The sequence below is a fragment of the Girardinichthys multiradiatus genome, chromosome 5 (genome assembly GCF_021462225.1).
Source record: "Girardinichthys multiradiatus isolate DD_20200921_A chromosome 5, DD_fGirMul_XY1, whole genome shotgun sequence".
In the NCBI taxonomy this organism is placed as follows: domain Eukaryota; kingdom Metazoa; phylum Chordata; class Actinopteri; order Cyprinodontiformes; family Goodeidae; genus Girardinichthys; species Girardinichthys multiradiatus.
In genome coordinates this window covers 20,321,982-20,341,131 of record NC_061798.1, presented here as the reverse complement: position 1 = coordinate 20,341,131, position 19,150 = coordinate 20,321,982, and the positions used below count along the sequence as shown (strand labels likewise).

Sequence of the window (19,150 nt, the reverse complement as noted above, 5' to 3'; positions counted from 1 at the left end):
TGTCAGGAACAGATTCTGGAGTGGAAGGACTGTTTATCTAAGCCTCCAGTAAGCTTCTGGTTTTGCTGGCAATGTTTTTATACAACGTGTGACAGACAGGACCTGCTAAATCTGGTGTCACTCACTTAAGCAAAAATATGTATAACCTCTAAGACACTGATGGCCTATAGACTTATTTTTGGTTTTTACCTAAACAAGTTATGTTGCTACGGTCTGTTTCCTAGTCAGCGACAATGCCCCAGACATTAACATAAATACATTTCTTGATATATTGAAAGGGTTAGGGTATATTTTATATTGATACTAATAGATTTAAGCACTATGTTAATTTCCTCGTTCTGCTAGTGCTACCATCAGCTAAAATCATATTCCTAAAGCTTTAGTTTATCAAAGAAATTCCATCAGTAATAGCTGGAGCTTCTATAAACTGGCTAAGAGGTATTTCTGAAATTAATTCTCATGATCTTTGTTAATTAGTGTTTCTGAGATTTGAGCTTTGTATTTAGTTGGCCTACGTCAAACCATCTTTGTTTTGATCGGTGGTGTTAATTTCGCTCGGTTTGTGTTTTATTCTACTGTAGTCTATTTTAGACAGTGCTTGTGTGCACCGAAAATAGCTGACCGATGTGAAAGCAATGTCAATCAGAAATCATTTATTTAAGCTCCTTTTCATCTACCATCATTAACATTTTTAAGTAATAATAGTTTTTACTGTAATAAAACATTTATACCTGTAAGTTCTTTAAAGTCAGAATTGTGAAAATAAGCTCTAAACATGGGCTATTTTCTAGGAGGCAGCCTACACAACAACACATTCTGAATATAAACCTGAGTTTTTGGCATTCTGCAAATATTCAGGCTACACACAATGACAAATCTGAACCCTTAAGTAGCTCTACCAATCAAGTACAATCTCCCTCTGCACTGACACAGTTTGCCCTCATTTAAATGAGGCATTTTGCCACCCATATTTATATATATTTTTGTAAATTACAGCCTGAGTAAAAGCGTCAGATTCTCAAACACCAGGGGCCTCATGTACGAAGCGTACTTACGCACAAAAATCTTGAGGCACAATGTTTTACGCACAACTTGGCATGTACTAAAATGAACGTTGCGTGAAAGTGTGCATAAATCGGCGCAAACTTTTGACCTGCCGTGAAAATGTGCGAAAGCCTCGCAAGCTTTTTCAATCGACAATATGAAACTACAGAAAACTAAAACTCACCTAAATCCACTTGAATATGACTATAATTAAGCTTTATTTAATTAATGGAGCATCAAACCTGGTGCTTTTTTCATGAGTTTGAGCTTTTATGGTTTAAACCAGAGCGATGAAACTGAATCACATTTAGCCTCATACAGCAACATGTTTTTGAATTGAAGGCATTTTCATTCAATACATGTGCTACCTATGTATGATGCGCTAATGTGTCTCATTAATGCAATGGCACGTTGGCCTCCTCATCTCATGATTCCCTTGTGCTATAATAATTATAAATGTTGGGAACAAACCTTAAGCAGCACGATGGCTGGCTTTTAGGTGATTTTCTATTTTTTTATGTGGCGTCCTATTCGTTTTAAAGATTTAAAGTACTTCACATAGTGTGTGTGGCGACAATATTTCTAATAGATATATGGGAAGAATATTCACGTCATAATGATCAGCATTGAGCTGTAACTGAGTTTAGCGCAGCAGCTAGAGTGTCGTGTGGATCTGATGCAGACATTGTAGAACTTGAACGGGTTCGAGCCAACAACCCTTTTATTTCAGGTCAGGTATGAGTCACTGATGTCATTCAAGAAGTTGTTGATTTGCTGTAACTGACTACAAATATCCCTCATGGTATGTAGACAGTCTTTCTTAGCGTTTTTCTGCCGACGGGAGCTGGTTCTTTGACTATCACAGCACTGTTGCCATGGTTATTTGAACATGTGATGGGTGACTTCCAGCTATTTATACTACTTTGCATATGTATTTAGGGGCGGGGACCGGGTGGTCCAAGTGCCACATGCAGCTACGCCAAATCCATCGCAAATTGGGATGTATGAAGGCTACGTGAGCGGTGGCATGTCTACACATGGTTTCGTACATCTGAATTTTTTTGTGCGCCGCAAGTAATTTCTCCATACCGCAAACATTTAGTATGAAAGCTGCACTCTTTTGTACATGAGGCTCCAGAACTGCTTCTATCGTGATTATGTGAAGAAATACCATCTGTGACTTGATTGTGCGCTAGGTTTTACAAAACAACAGTTGATGTGCCAGGTGAAATTTTCTAATGTAATAAATCATTTGAACTCTGTTGTGGGGATGGGGGATAAAATCTATATTTTTATGCATCAACATGCCAACATGAGAAATTCTGATTTAATTAACAAATGTCAAAGCTTGATTATCTGACTGTTCATTTATGACCTAATTTTGAGAAACCTAGTAAGTCCGGCATTCAGACAGTTTCTGCTTAATCTATATAATCGTATGCACCACATCCTGCACGCTCTGCATCAAAGGGAAAATGACTTTGACAAAAACCCCAACATACATGCTGTGTTGAAACACACTGATATGGTGAATAAAACAGCTGATATTACATCCGGTGGTAAACTGGAAGACCATAAGGCTAGCGATGTCAAATCCTTTCCTTTTCTCACTCATTAAGAATCAGGGCTTTTGTGCCATAGAGTAGTCTTTGCATTTATTAACCCACCTGAACAGTTTTGTACTAAATCTTCGATCCCCACAGAATGAAATAAAATAAAACAAAAACAAAGTTATGATACATCAAGCATATATCACTGTAACAGTGCATTTTCTGATATGGGATGGATAGCTTATTGTGTGCTCCCAATGAGATCAGTGAACAAGAGTCACACGAGTCTAAATATCGATGAGCTGTATAGCAATGTAGCACAGAAACAAGAGATTGCTGCAAAAGATTTAGTTTTAGTTACACATTTTGTGAGAGATCTTGGACACATTGTTAATAAGATCAGCTGTGGGGGTGTCCTGTGACAATAATAATCATAATCTTGAAGTGACTAAATATTCCAAGCCTTCCTGTGATGGGAAGGCTTGCTGGTCTGCAAAGGAAGAGGATGAAGCAGCAATCAAATTATTTATGACCTTCTCAATGATCAGTAGGATAATCCTCACTTGCATTGCAACTGCAAAACTCTTTTTAAAATTGCTGACCAGTTGTTTGCATGTTTCCCCTGTTATTTTGATGATTTATTTTTGGTGATGAGCTCCAACTCTTTCAAGTTAGAAAACTTCCTTGCTGTCACCCTAATCTTTAGTTCCCTTCACAGATTCTCTGTCAGATTTAAGTTGGTACTCTGGCTGAGCTACTCTAAAATATTAATTCAACTAAATCTTTCTAAATCTACCAGGGGTATGATTAAGTTGGGGCATAGCTGCATTGACTTTTGGCAATATTATTCAAACACTTTGCTCAGGTTTCTAATGGTGAAGTTAACCTTTGTCAAATGATAGGAGTGAAGTTCTCCCTCATGTTTACAAACACACACACTCTCTCTCTCTTTCTCTTACACACGCACGCACGCGCGCACACACACACACACACAGAAACACACATGCGGATAGTGAATTATGGATCATATCCTATGATTTATGGCCTGCACCTGCTCATTTCTGCCATTAGGCATGGAAAATTGATGTCCTCATAGAGCTGAAGCTCACATTAATTTTTTACCAATCCGGCTCCACATGCATCACATTTGCTACTACAGGAGCCTCATGTGTGCAAGCGGAAAACACCGCCTGCTGCTAGGTTGGGAATACACAACAGGTCAAGTAGGTTCTGTCTAGCTCTCTGTGTGGCACAGATGGAAGGAGAAAAAACAGCCTGTGAACACTTTTATTGTTGTTTTAAATTTTTTTTAATAAATGGCTATGTTGAATTCTGTGTAAAAGTCATTCAAGCTATTTTTTTTTTACAAGTCTAAAATTGCAGTATAAATCGAAAACATCAGGAAAGTTGATTGGTTTTAGATTTTAAACTTATGCAGCTGTCTGCTGATTGGTTCTGAATGTCTTATGTTTTAATAAAGAAAAGACCTTGATGAATACGTGATATTAATCTAGGATTCAAAAAGTTGGTTTAGCTTTGGAAATACTCATGCAGGGATTTCACATAAAAAATAAACTGAGCAAGGTACAAGACATAATGACTAATAGATACAAGATTTCTTGAGCTGTGTAAAAAACCTCTTAAAATGAAAGATTTATGCTGTCTCTGAGTGTGTTGAAGTACTCTGAATTGGTTTGTCAGCTTGATTCTTGCTGTTTGTTTTGGCACTTTTTACTTCAGTGATTAAGTGTTATAAGTTTCCAGACTCTTTCTAATATTACATTATCTAAAAGATAGAAATCAGAATTTCTGATAATATAATATATGGTTTATATTTATTTGTAGAATATTAACGTTTTTCAATTTGCAACATCTCAACTTCACTTGTGTTTTTTTTTACAACTCATTGAGGTGTAATAAAGATAAATGCTCACTCAAAAATCTAAAATCTACAGGACAACTTCAAAGCTCCAAGACCCTCTTAATTCAGGATTTTAAACTAGACCTGAAGGTCCAACATATCTGTGATTTAAAAAAATTTTTATTTAGTGTAGTGTAATCCAGTCCTAGATTTTAAATAAAATGTGGTTTAAGTTGATCCTGGTGCTAGAGAAGTATAGAATATAGCCCTTTCTCTACTTAGACCATTCTTTACAAACCTGAAAACCTCCAGTAGATCAACGGTTTTTGAAGTATTTAAACTAGTCCATCTGGCACCAACAACCATGCCATTTTTAAAGTCGCACAAACATTTTTTCCTTCCTATTCTGTTGCTTGGTTTGAACATAAGTAAGTTATCTTCAACACACACAGTCACCAAAAGGCATTACGTTGTTGCCATGTGACTGCCTGACTTGCTATTGTATTAACAGGTGTACCTAATAAAGTGACTGGTGAGTGCCCCTTTTTATTATGTTTGACTCTTTCACCTGATGAAGCTGCACTTCACCAGTCCTGCCCAAGTTATACACAGTAATAGAAATGAAAGCTACGTCTTTATATGCTGGTTTTAATAACACTGCCTTTTTTTGACAAAAAAAAATATCTGCAACTATACTTTATAATGGGTGGACGTAATGTTGAATAGTAATGGCACTTCTGCTTTGTAGTATCGAAGGCAACATAGTGCTTATATTTAAAATCCTAATATGCACAAACCATAATACCTTTATTCTGCCTACGACAGCATTAAAGTCTTATTGATCTTATTGGGGTGGGTTCCTTCTTGTAACCGATGGAATGTCGGTTCGAATTCCTGCTCTGTCCCTTTTGGTCTTTGTGTCGTTGGGCAATACACTTTTTGGGGTCTCAGGACTTAATAAAGCGCTATACAAGTGCAGGCCATTTAAAGCATGCAGCAACTTTACTTGCAACCTGAGCTAAATAATTATAAGCATTACTAAGAAGAAGAAACATCATTGCCTTTTTAAAAGTGATTCCTTGTATAGTTAAAACAATTTTAGAATTTCTCAAACAACATGTTTTTACATATTGTAATGTATGAAAAACAAGCCTGTGTTACATCAGTATGGATGTATGAAATACATTTCCTGTTTCTCTATTCCTGTGTGCAGTTGATTGGCTGTCAGATCCAGCCGATCAACTCAGTATTCCAAGATGGTGACTCCTTAAGGATTTCTCACTTCAGGATACTTCAGGATTCACTGAAGCAGCAAGTGAAGTCAGTGACAGTAATTATCACTGACAAGTCCATTACACAGAGCACCCGATTTATTAGTTAAATATTCCAATCAAGAGAAGACATCCAGATTAAAAAAATAGTGATGAACAAATTTGATTCCCCAAATTGCATATAATTGTAGAATCGATGTTTGCTAAGGTACAATAAGGTTTATGAGTGTATATTAAGTATTGCTACTGCACATTATGTATCTAAATGACTTGCTAGACTTTTAGCAGACATGTAATATTTAAAACAGGTAAACAGGGATGCCACGTTTCATTCTAAGCAAGCAGGATGTCTCAAGTAGACAATTGATGGGAATTAATCCCACTTTCTGTTATCCATTGCATGTAGCTCAGTGTAATCTATACAGTCTTTTGTGTTTATCCACTTGAAGCCACAATTCCGCACAAACCACAAATAATATGAATTACCAATGATTGCTACGTCTTAGGATTTGTAAGGATTTTTGGAATTTTGTAAATTATTATGTCCAATTTGTGACACTGTAAGATTCACTAATGACACAGGTACAATAGATACATCGTGAGATTCGGCTTGATTTGCACCAATATTGTCATGAATTCAGTACGATTTACAAGAATGTATTAAGAATACTACACAAATGTCAGGAATCAGTTAACAATAGGCCGAATGCATCTAAGAATAAGGTACGATTTCATTTACATTTAAATTAATTACTATTCTCAACAATTTCCATCAAGATGTAACTTTTTTTAAATAAATTATTTTCCATATTTCTTATTTTAAAATGTTTTTTCCCCATGGGCAGAAGAGAGATTTGGGTGGTTTTAGGTGGTACAATCAAGAATCGCTGATTTGAGTTAAGAACACACAGGACTGTCTGTGAATCAATTAGGAATCGGTTATGACATCTATGAATGACCTACAAGTTTGTTAAGAATTAACTGAGATTTTTTTGGATTTGGAAGATCTGCACCAAAATTTAGAACAGCTTAAAGCATTTGCTTTAAGCCATCTGTTTCCAGATGGCTCAAGAATTGCAGAAACTGACTGAGAATGAAATCTGAATCAGTTATAAATTCAGGAATTTATTGATTCAACTAAGAATCCTAAAATTTGGCAATTCTTGGTGATTCGTATTATTTGTTGTCAGTGTGGAATGGTGGTATTACCGATTCCCAGTGGACAAGAGTGGCTCTCTGGCTGTCATGAACCTTGTGTTTACAGATAATGCCTTCATGGGACATTAGTGTTTGGGTCAGTGAGACACAACAAGCACAGAGCTGATGATCTCTAAAGATTTTTAGATTTAGCTTGTGAACACAGTGTATATTCAGTTCAAGGTGATGGCAGGCTGAGGTGAAGAGAAGCATACTTTTTTAAGCACCGAGCTGCAAAATGGGTTTGTTGTTATATTTGAGCCCTACTATAAAATAAAATTGTATTGTAATGATATCAAGCTTACTGTTCACGTGAATGTGCCAAATGTAGATAAACTAGAACAGCAGAATAATTGAGTAGAATGATTCTGTTTATTTATTTTAAGATAAGTTAAAGCATAAAAGAAGCCTTGATCATTTTTGAGCTGTTTATCTGGCGGCACTTTAGCACTTGAATGTTAGCATTTGCCAGTGACCGTTTCTTATTTTTTAATGAGTTTACATTTCATTTGATTATCACTCAACTCAAAATCTAAAATTATATGTCTGATCAAACCTGAACTGGATCATTCAACACGAAAAATAGGTTCCCTGTTCTCTCTGTCCATTTATTGATGAAATCTCACAAACTGAACTTTTGTATTCTTTTTAGTACCACTATAGAATTAACCAAGCCTGAAAACTGTAGTATATAGACTATAAATGGACTTAATTATTATAAACTGATTAGATTCTTTCAAATGAACTCTGGTAAACGAAACCTTTATTGTATTTGTAAAAACCACAAAATATGATTCTTGTAAAAAAATCTTTTTTTACCACTTTTGTTTTCCCCAATTGGCCCCCTTAGGTAATCCAGCTATTCTAGAGTTTATTTTAAGAAGCCACAGCTCACACTTCTATATGTTAATATATATCTTATTTACTGCAATATTTTACTCTGACATATCGGTTGTTAAGAAGATTGGCAATATTAGAATGCCCAGCTGAGCCTCCCACCAGTGATTGTTAAAGCAATCAATCTCCTCTTTGTCATTTCTGCCTCTTTTAGCAGAAAGAGTGATTGCACGCAGCACTTGTGGCCCAAGGAAAGAAAAATGTGTTTTGTTGAGCTGTTGCTAGCCTGTCGGTGAGGAATATCAGACTCCCAGTGTGTTTTTCACTGAAATGGACCTTGTAACTGAGTTTGTCAGGTCCTATCCCCAGAGAGCTGACAACCTCCTAACCTTGACACTGTGATGGAGCAGAGGGAAGAAATGATGAATCTTCCATATAACTTCTCCTAAGCCTGGCCCAGGTGCAGGTCACACCAAAAAGAGCTCATTAGCCAGACTTACTTACTGGTCATGAAGAAGCAGGCAGGACTAAAGAGGCTGCGAGGGGAAATTATTCCTAATTTATCCAAATCCTTGACTAATCCAGCAAGTCCCAGATCCCTAATCCTCTCTGTTCTCACAATGAGCAGCAGGCTGCATTGAAATTCAACAAAGAAAACAAAATTGCATTGCTATGAAAGTGTATTTATAACTTATAATGCTAAACTCAAGGGAGAAACGGCTGTTTAAATAAGGCAGTTATCACCTTGAAGAGCTGCTGGCAGCGCTAAATGAATACTTGGGGCTAATAATCAATCCAAAATGCCAAGGTCAAGCTGTATCCTGCTGCAATTTAATGAATCCTTGCACACTCAAGGTTCCTATTTGTGTCCTTCCTCTCTCCCTTCCTCCATCCATCCATCCATCCATTCATAAATCCATCCATCCGTCCGCCTGGAAAAGGAAAACTGTAATCTCTCAGGCTCAAGGGACAGAATCCATTTTTTTCTTTTTGAAGTCATTCATATAGTCAGAAAGCAGTTACAAATCAGGTCCTGTTTCACATGAAGTGTATTGTTTACTTTCGAAAAGGCTGTATAGTGCTGTAGTAGGATAGTGTTTGCAATTCGGATTTTTAATTTCGAACATCATGCAAGAAGGGGAAAACAATGATATTGTTAAGAACATTGCAGAAAAGTTGAGAGAAGCTCTTGCAATGACAGACAGCATGTTTATATTTTCCTTTCACATTTTTATTTGTACAGAAATTGACATTGAGCGCTGTGTTCGTGAATCCATCAACCTCTTCTGCTGGACTCCAAAGAGCACTACATACCGACAGTATGCTCAGCCAATGAAAGCTGGCGGTGAAGGTATCTTTGGAAAAACAGCAACATATTTCTCATCTGACTACCAAGACATGGCCAAGACAGACCTGGTGAGTCCCACACACAGTTATCCATTTATTTATATTGAATAAATATGGTGAAGGGAGATTTACAGTTGCTCATCTTAGCTTTACAACTTTCTGAACTAATATTATTGAGTAATTAACAGTAGAGATTGTGTAAATTATAAGCCTAGGGAATAAAAAAAACTATTTTTTTAGTAGAGACCTTGTGACAAAATATATGTACAAGTCTACTATAAATGTGACAAAGTGTACCGTATTTTCCGCACTATAAGGCGCACCGGATTATAAGGCGCATAGAATAGAAGCTACTGCAGTCAAACGTTTGACTGGGGTTGCGTTATGCATCCACTAGATGGAGCTGTGCTAAAGAGAATATCAACAAAACAGTCAGATAAGTCAGTCAGTCAAACTTTATTGATACACTACAAACCAGCGTTCTGATAACTCCATTCACTCTCATGGTAAGGTCTCCTCTACATAGAAATCTATTGAATAGAGCCAACAGCACGTTAGGAATACATTGGAGTCTATGAAGTTGAAGTTGAAATCAAACGTTAGTTAAAACGTGAAAGGGAACTTTTCCCTGATTCAGTAAACACGTAAAAGAAACAGTTTGATGCACTAAATCAAACGTTAGTACTGTTAACCTTTCCTGTTTCTGTCCCCTGACCGTAGTCTGATGACACAGGGGAGACGCTTTCTCCAGGGCCGAAGTTACTAGTTTCCTCGGGGTTAACTCCCTCACTCATACGTTGCTGAGTTGAGCATGAAGAAACGGCATCAAAACACTGAGTTGTTGACGAGATTCGGGGTTCTTTTTAATGACTTTGCAGCACGTAAAAACACAGGGCTTACAGACTCATACACCGCTGCTCCGGTCGCCGTCTCTACCCACCCCACACACACAATAATACCAACGTCACTCCTTCACTCTTGATTCTCAGCTACGGCAGCACACAGCGCCACCTCTGTCCGGAGGAGTAATGTCAACATCTTCCATACACACACACGAAACATACACCCCACACACTGAGCTTCTAATTACATATAGTTCAGGCAATTCCTGCAACAGTACATTCAAACGTTATACACACACAAGTGGTGTTGGACTAGGAGTAAGCACAGTACAGGTGTTTACCGCTATTACTTCGGCGACGCCCCTGACTACGGTAGCCGTAATGCTGCAAACGGTGCGGCTTTGTAGTTTACCAGTCGTACTGAAACATTTTGACAGAGCGCCGTGTACAACCAGTATGGATCAACCAATTAACCAATTGATCCATATATAAGGTGCTCCTGATTATACTTATAGTGCGGAAAATACGGTAATAAAATCTTACAAAATAGTAAACTAAAATTTATTATGTTGATGTGTTTTATTCAAATTGAATACTTGATAAAGCATTATATTTCCATTTGTGAAATACTATTGATAAGATTGTTTAGCTTAAAATTGATAATTGAGCTGTTTAGCAGTGTAATTGTCGTTGGGAGCAGTCAGGCTTTCTGACAATGGACATCAGGACATGATTTCACATTGGAAACTCCCTGTCGCACTAAACTAAAAGATCCTTATTACAAGGCTTTTAAAACACAATATTTTTACGTCATGAAACAAAAAACCCAAACTGATTCACAGGAGTTTAAGAGTATGCTGCCCCCTGAATTTTCTTACCTTCTCACCTTTCTAACAGAAATGTTACCTCTGTGCTACATACAGGGGTTGGACAATGAAACTGAAACACCTGGTTTTAGACCACAATAATTTATTAGTATGGTGTAGGGCCTCCTTTTGCGGCCAATACAGTGTCAATTTGTCTTGGTAATGACATATACAAGTCCTGCACAGTGGTCAGAGGGATTTTAAGCCATTCTTCTTGCAGGATAGTGGCCAGGTCACTACGTGATACTGGTGGAGGAAAACATTTCCTGACTCGCTCCTCCAAAACACCCCAAAGTGGCTCAATAATATTTAGATCTGGTGACTGTGCAGGCCATGGGAGATGTTCAACTTCACTTTCATGTTCATGAAACCAATCTTTCACCAGTCTAGCTGTGGGTATTGGTGTATTGTCATCCTGATACACGGCACCGCCTTCAGGATACAATGTTTGAACCATTGGATGCACATGGTCCTCAAGAATGGTTCGGTAGTCCTTGGCAGTGACGCGCCCATCTAGCACAAGTATTGGGCCAAGGGAATGCCATGATATGGCAGCCCAAACCATCACTGATCCACCCCCATGCTTCATTCTGGGCATGCAACAGTCTGGGTGGTACACTTCTTTGGGGCTTCTCCACACCGTAACTCTCCCGGATGTGGGGAAAACAGTAAAGGTGGACTCATCAGAGAACAATACATGTTTCACATTGTCCACAGCCCAAGATTTGCGTTCCTTGCCCCATTGAAACCGACGTTTGACATTGGCATGAGTGACCAAAGGTTTGGCTATAGCAGCCCGGCCGTGTATATTGACCCTGTGGAGCTCCCGACTGACAGTTCTGGTGGAAACAGGAGAGTTGAGGTGCACATTTAATTCTGCCGTGATTTGGTCAGCTGTGGTTTTATGTTTTTTGGATACAATCCGGGTTAGCACCTGAACATCCCTTTCAGACAGCTTCCTCTTGCGTCCACAGTTAATCCTGTTGGATGTGGTTCATCCTTCTTGGTGGTATGCTAACATTACCCTGGATACCGTGGCTCTTGATTCATCACAAAGACCTGCTGTCTTGGTCACAAGATGCACCAGCAAGACGTGCACCAACAATTTGTCCTCTTTTGAACTCTGGTATGTCACCCATAATGTTGTGTGCATTTCAATATTTTGAGCAAAACTGTGCTCTTACCCTGCTAATTGAACCTTCACACTCTGCTCTTACTGGTGCAATGTGCAATTAACGAAGACTCGCTACCAGGCTGGTCCAATTTAACCATGAAACCTCCCACACTAAAATGACAGGTGTTTCAGTTTCATTGTCCAACCCCTGTATGTTGCATGAATGCTGGCTGGTGGATTATTCTTCTGTTGATTCCTCCCTAAATCTCCAAGCTGAAAGTAACCGGCCTTCATTTACCAAACATCTGTTGTAAAGTCATTTTCACTCTCATTTTGGGATGTATCGATTTGATTGTAAGCTTAAAACCTGCATCCAGTCTCAGATATTATAGGCATGTTTATGTCAGAGTGGACTTACGGAGAAAATCAATTTGTGTTGAAAAATTAGAGGTCCATGTCGGATCATTTTATGTGCAGCGGTACAGGTTTCAGGTTATAAGTGGGATATATTGGGTTAATGATTTTTCTTCATTAATTTGATTTGATGATCAGAAAGGTTGATCGGATTAATGAGGCATTGAATGTGCAAAGTTGTGACATTACAGTAACCTTAAATATTACTTAAACTGAATATTATAAATATAGAATATATTTAAATTGTTTGCTTGCCTACCTATTTGACAGGAGAGAGGATCCTGAGGGAAAAATAACTTTTAGCTTCTGAAATTTGAAATATTTTTGTGCAGATGTGACGGAGCTCAGGATTTTAAAAGGAGGTTGTCGTACTTCAAACAGTGTGACCTTATGAACCTGGACTGCATGTTGAATTAATTGTTGACCGTTTGTGCAGAACATTAAATACCACAGGATCACGACCAACGTAAGGAGATTTAAAATGTCTGCAGTTGATATTCAAACACAGAAGTGAGGTTTTTTTTTAATCAAATAAGTTTTTTACACAGAGTGAAACGTAGCTAGTCATTTCTTGCTTCCAACATGTCATTATGGAATTATGTCAAATTTTAGAACCATATTCAAATGAAAGAAACTGAGCACACCAAAGCCATCTGGGTTTTTGTTTACTTGGGCCTTTCAGCTGTTTGATTTGATACTCTTTACTTTTATTTTAGGCAAGTAGGCTAAAATTAGCGCTGGTCCTGTGTCCACATGGTAAAGCTCCATTTGAGCCCTTAGATCAGGCTCCACTTAAATTTCTGTCATTTAAAACATCCGTGCTTTCAGCTCTGACATCTGCAAAGAGAGTGAGTGATTTATATGCTCTCTCCGTCACTCCTTTCTGTCTCAGAATATGGGGCGATGGCACCTCAGCTGTCCTGCATCCTAACCTTTCACGTCAGAAGTGATAACTCTGAATGGCCTTTATCCTCCTCCTCCTCATAACTCTGAGGAGGAAGCCACGTCTCATCTCCTCTGTCCCACACACGCGCTCTCAAGTTACGAGGCACGCACGGCCGCTTAGCGTGAGATAATATTTATTTTTAATCTCGGTTTGTGGCGTTTGCTGTTATTTGTCACTACGGCTGAATTTTCTCAAGCCTCCCTGTGGTCAGAGGGAGGCATGAGGCATGCAGGGGTAGTTACGCTGCAACATTGGGCATGATCCAGCGGCTGATTTGTTCCATTTGTTTCTACTCTACTCCTGAGGCATTGTTGACCTGCTCTGTTTATCATCAGACTGTTACAGTTCGTAACCTTCATCGTCACTATTCACATCAGCAGGTCTGTCATCTTAGCCTCTGCCATGACCAGATAATATTTCTCTTCTTTTCTCTGCTGTTTAGTTGCTGGCAAAATGCATTAACAGTGGAGGAAATGTGTAAATACAAACTGTAAATACAAAGAGGGATCAGGAGGAAGGAGGATCCTTGGATAAAGGCCCTTAATGTTTCAAGAAGGTGCATTCTGCACATAATTATATCAAATAAACAAGACATGCCCATACATCCTGATGTCAATACTGTAAGCAATGACAAACTAACTGAATATGTCCAAAGCAAGAGTTTGTGATGTAAGATACAATGACCTTCTTATTTCAGTTCGGTTGAAAATTATTGTCAGCATTATACTGCAGATTTATTTTCCATTTCACCTCCAGTGCCACCCATTTAGACTTGTACATTAGAGATGTAATAGGTGCTGACAGTTTTATAATAAGTTCATTAAAAATGTATCATCACCACCTGAGCTACTTGTCTCTCTTACAGCTGTAGACTTTTATATCTAACAAAACATCTGTTACATTTGAGCCCCTGACAGCTTAATTCCCAAAATGTTGATGAACCTCTGTGCCATGTAAATGAAAATGCACCTCTCCTTATAATAGAGCTTGAACAGCAGATGTTATCTTAACATGTATGTTTTATTATCCAGAAGTTATCTTAACAAAGATTATTTCTGTTGGGCTTTCAAAATCATTTAGAAAAAAGGTAGGGCTGATAATGAAATCAAAACATTCATTCGAATATGTACTACTTGTGACTTTGGCACCTAGAAAGTAGGTGACATTACCAATCGTATTCACTCAACCATCACCCATCTTTAAATTCAGGTCTTTAAATCACTTCAATGCCCACCTAGTGCGTGCAGACTGCTTAATCCAGTAAAAGATTGGGTCACTCTCAGGAGCTCTGTGAATTGCAGCATTGTGCTGTTAAAGGATGCCACTTGCGCAATAAGTCCATGTTTAAAATTTATTTGCTGGTTAATCCTACAAAGCCATTTGTTAGTGATATCAGCCTCTTTTCATTGCAGGGACTTTTAGTCATTTCCCAGGATTTTGAAAACCCTCCGTGTGTTTCGACACGGTTTTATCCAATTAATTTAAATATCGCGAGTCCACACATTTCTGGATTAAAGGTCCTGGACTGGGGGTAATTTCTTTCAGATTACCCCGGGATTGTTGAGGGGCGGGGTTATGTGCAGAGCAAGGATAATTTGTTGACCCTTTCTTGCCATGGTCTGACTTCCGCTCACCCACCATATTTTGGACCTGTGGGTTGTTGTTGTGTTCTAAGACGATGTCTTTGGGCGATCACCTGCCTTCTTTCTCTTGCAGGTCACTGGATTTCATTTACAATGTGAACCCACACTACAAGCGAAAAGCCAGTTGTGCATTCTCCATCTTGTTTTGTGAACAAATGGCAGGATGTGGGCTTCTCAGTCGGGTCTTCCTTGTTTGGCCTTTGCTTCCTTATTACTGCCACCCGCTGGACTAGAGATGTAGTGCAGTTTTCTTCACAACTTCCTCTTACGTCATTAGGCTGGTTTAAAAATATTTTTCACTGCCTTTCAGAGCAGTGGAAACAAAAAGCGCACAAATTCCTTTTACCGTGGTAAACAAAAATCCTTTGTGTTTAAATTTTGGGACTCTTGGGATGAAAATGAGCTGTTGTAACAAAGGGAAAGTGATTGGGAATTATAGCAACTTAGCCACAAAGTGGTAGGCGATGCTAAGTCACTGAGTGTGGTCAGCAGATACTGAGATGTATAGTGTGCAGAGGTTGCCAACTTTCTCCATAAATGTTAGCTACAAATTTTTAGGACCATTCACGCTGCCTCTCTACACCTGTAATACATTTGGAGACACCTGGCATTTATTGCAGCATAAAAATGATTTAGAAGTTAAATGGGTCATACTGTGGTTTAATATTTTCAAAGCCAAAACAGTAGATGTCCGTCCAACCTTTTCAATAATATTTTGTTAAAATGTCACATGTATGTAAAATCACATGTACTGAATGAATGTGTCCCACCTCTCTCTCTAATATCAGGGGGCCGTGTTATCCAGCTTTCCTCTGAGCAAATGTTCCATACACTGTCCAGTTTGCTTTAACATGAAACAAGCTCTCCTTCTCAGATGTAGCCAAACAAATGTGATAAAACACTTCAGTACAGGTTCTTCTCAAAATATTAGCATATTGTGATAAAGTTCATTATTTTCCATAATGTCATGATGAAAATTTAACATTCATATATTTTAGATTCATTGCACACTAACTGAAATATTTCAGGTCTTTTATTGTCTTAATACGGATGATTTTGGCATACAGCTCATGAAAACCCAAAATTCCTATCTCACAAAATTAGCATATCATTAAAAGGGTCTCTAAACGAGCTATGAACCTAATCATCTGAATCAACGAGTTAACTCTAAACACCTGCAAAAGATTCCTGAGGCCTTTAAAACTCCCAGCCTGGTTCATCACTCAAAACCCCAATCATGGGTAAGACTGCCGACCTGACTGCTGTCCAGAAGGCCACTATTGACACCCTCAAGCAAGAGGGTAAGACACAGAAAGAAATTTCTGAACGAATAGGCTGTTCCCAGAGTGCTGTATCAAGGCTCCTCAGTGGGAAGTCTGTGGGAAGGAAAAAGTGTGGCAGAAAACGCTGCACAACGAGAAGAGGTGACCAGACCCTGAGGAAGATTGTGGAGAAGGGCCGATTCCAGACCTTGGGGGACCTGCGGAAGCAGTGGACTGAGTCTGGAGTAGAAACATCCAGAGCCACCGTGCACAGGCGTGTGCAGGAAATGGGCTACAGGTGCCGCATTCCCCAGGTCAAGCCACTTTTGAACCAGAAACAGTGGCAGAAGCGCCTGACCTGGGCTACAGAGAAGCAGCACTGGACTGTTGCTCAGTGGTCCAAAGTACTTTTTTCGGATTAAAGCAAATTCTGCATGTCATTCGGAAATCAAGGTGCCAGAGTCTGGAGGAAGACTGGGGAGAAGGAAATGCCAAAATGCCAGAAGTCCAGTGTCAAGTACCCACAGTCAGTGATGGTCTGGGGTGCCGTGTCAGCTGCTGGTGTTGGTCCACTGTGTTTTATCAAGGGCAGGGTCAATGCAGCTAGCTATCAGGAGATTTTGGAGCATTTCATGCTTCCATCTGCTGAAAAGCTTTATGGAGATGAAGATTTCATTTTTCAGCACGACCTGGCACCTGCTCACAGTGCCAAAACCACTGGTAAATGGTTTACTGACCATGGTATCACTGTGCTCAATTGGCCTGCCAACTCTCCTGACCTGAACCCCATAGAGAATCTGTGGGATATTGTGAAGAGAACGTTGAGAGACTCAAGACCCAACACTCTGGATGAGCTAAAGGCCGCTATCAAAACATCCTGGGCCTCCATAAGACCTCAGCAGTGCCACAGACTGATTGCCTCCATGCCACGCCGCATTGAAGCAGTCATTTCTGCCAAAGGATTCCCGACCAAGTATTGAGTGTATAACTGTACATGATTATTTGAAGGTTGACGTTTTTTGTATTAAAAACACTTTTCTTTTATTGGTCGGATGAAATATGCTAATTTTGTGAGATAGGAATTTTGAGTTTTCATGAGCTGTATGCCACAATCATCCGTATTAAGACAATAAAAGACCTGAAATATTTCAGTTAGTGTGCAATTAATCTAAAATATATGAATGTTAAATTTTCATCATGACATTATGGAAAATAATGAACTTTATCACAATATGCTAATATTTTGAGAAGGACCTGTATACCTTTCATTTTACATTTCTTCACCTTTGTCTTTATATAGTAAAACTGATTGGGATGTGAATATAAAAAAACAACTACATAAAAACTATGGAGGAATGGGGTGGGGAGTGAAATGGGATTTGACCATATATGCAGACATTTTTGTCTGACATCAAAGTTTCTTTGAGTTTTGTTTTAAGTGATTAAAGAATTACTGCAGCATCATACTTTCTTCAGAACCTTGTTACGTATGCAGCTTTAAAGCAGAATTATGTTTCTTCTGAACTTACGTTCTCTTGGCAAAAGTGGAAATATGTTTTCGTAAAAAAAAAAGAAAAAATGTGGAATGTTAAGTTGAGGACTGCTGCGTGGCCATGTTAAACAGGAGGCAAGTGGGAATTTTAGTTTTTTTTACAGCCTCCCTCTATTTTAAAGTTATCTTTTTTCTGCGTTTTGGTTGTTAGGAGTATTTCTTTTCAGTAGTTTCCTAGAATTATGACCCAATAATTTGACTGATCCTCACTTCCCCCTTATTATGTGACCAGAGACTGGGCAGCAAGTACAGGTCCTTCTCAAAATATTAGCATATTGTGATAAAGTTCATTATTTTCCATAATGTCATGATGAAAATTTAACATTCATATATTTTAGATTCATTGCACACTAACTGAAATATTTCAGGTCTTTTATTGTCTTAATACAGATGATTTTGGCATACAGCTCATGAAAACCCAAACTTCCTATCTCACAAAATTAGCATATTTCATCCGACCAATAAAAGAAAATGTTTTTAATACAAAAAACGTCAACCTTCAAATAATCATGTACAGTTATGCACTCAATACTTGGTCGGGAATCCTTTTGCAGAAATGACTGCTTCAATGCGGCGTGGCATGGAGGCAATCAGCCTGTGGCACTGCTGAGGTCTTATGGAGGCCCAGGATGCTTCGATAGCGGCCTTTAGCTCATCCAGAGTGTTGGGTCTTGAGTCTCTCAACGTTCTCTTCACAATATCCCACAGATTCTCTATGGGGTTCAGGTCAGGAGAGTTGGCAGGCCAATTGAGCACAGTGATACCATGGTCAGTAAACCATTTACCAGTGGTTTTGGCACTGTGAGCAGGTGCCAGGTCGTGCTGAAAAATGAAATCTTCATCTCCATAAAGCTTTTCAGCAGATGGAAGCATGAAGTGCTCCAAAATCTCCTGATAGCTAGCTGCATTGACCCTGCCCTTGATAAAACACAGTGGACCAACACCAGCAGCTGACACGGCACCCCAGACCATCACTGACTGTGGGTACTTGACACTGGACTTCTGGCATTTTGGCAACAGTCCAGTGCTGCTTCTCTGTAGCCCAGGTCAGGCGCTTCTGCCGCTGTTTCTGGTTCAAAAGTGGCTTGACCTGGGGAATGCGGCACCTGTAGCCCATTTCCTGCACACACCTGTGCACAGTGGCTCTGGATGTTTCTACTCCAGACTCAGTCCACTGCTTCCGCAGGTCCCCCAAGGTCTGGAATCGGCCCTTCTCCACAATCTTCCTCAGGGTCCGGTCACCTCTTCTCATTGTGCAGCGTTTTCTGCCACACTTTTTCCTTCCCACAGACTTCCCACTGAGGTGCCTTGATACAGCACTCTGGGAACAGCCTATTCGTTCAGAGATTTCTTTCTGTGTCTTACCCTCTTGCTTGAGGGTGTCAATAGTGGCCTTCTGGACAG

General features: G+C 39.1%; 1 protein-coding gene across 1 annotated transcript in view; it reads left to right on the top strand.

Annotated features, from left to right (window-relative positions):
* Positions 1 to 19,150, top strand: part of tbck (TBC1 domain containing kinase) — a 49,366-nt gene that overhangs the window by 21,942 nt on the left and 8,274 nt on the right. The window contains exon 23 of the mRNA XM_047366213.1: positions 9,004 to 9,176. Within this exon, the coding sequence (XP_047222169.1) occupies positions 9,004 to 9,176 (173 nt within the window). The remainder of the gene's footprint in view (positions 1 to 9,003; positions 9,177 to 19,150) is intronic.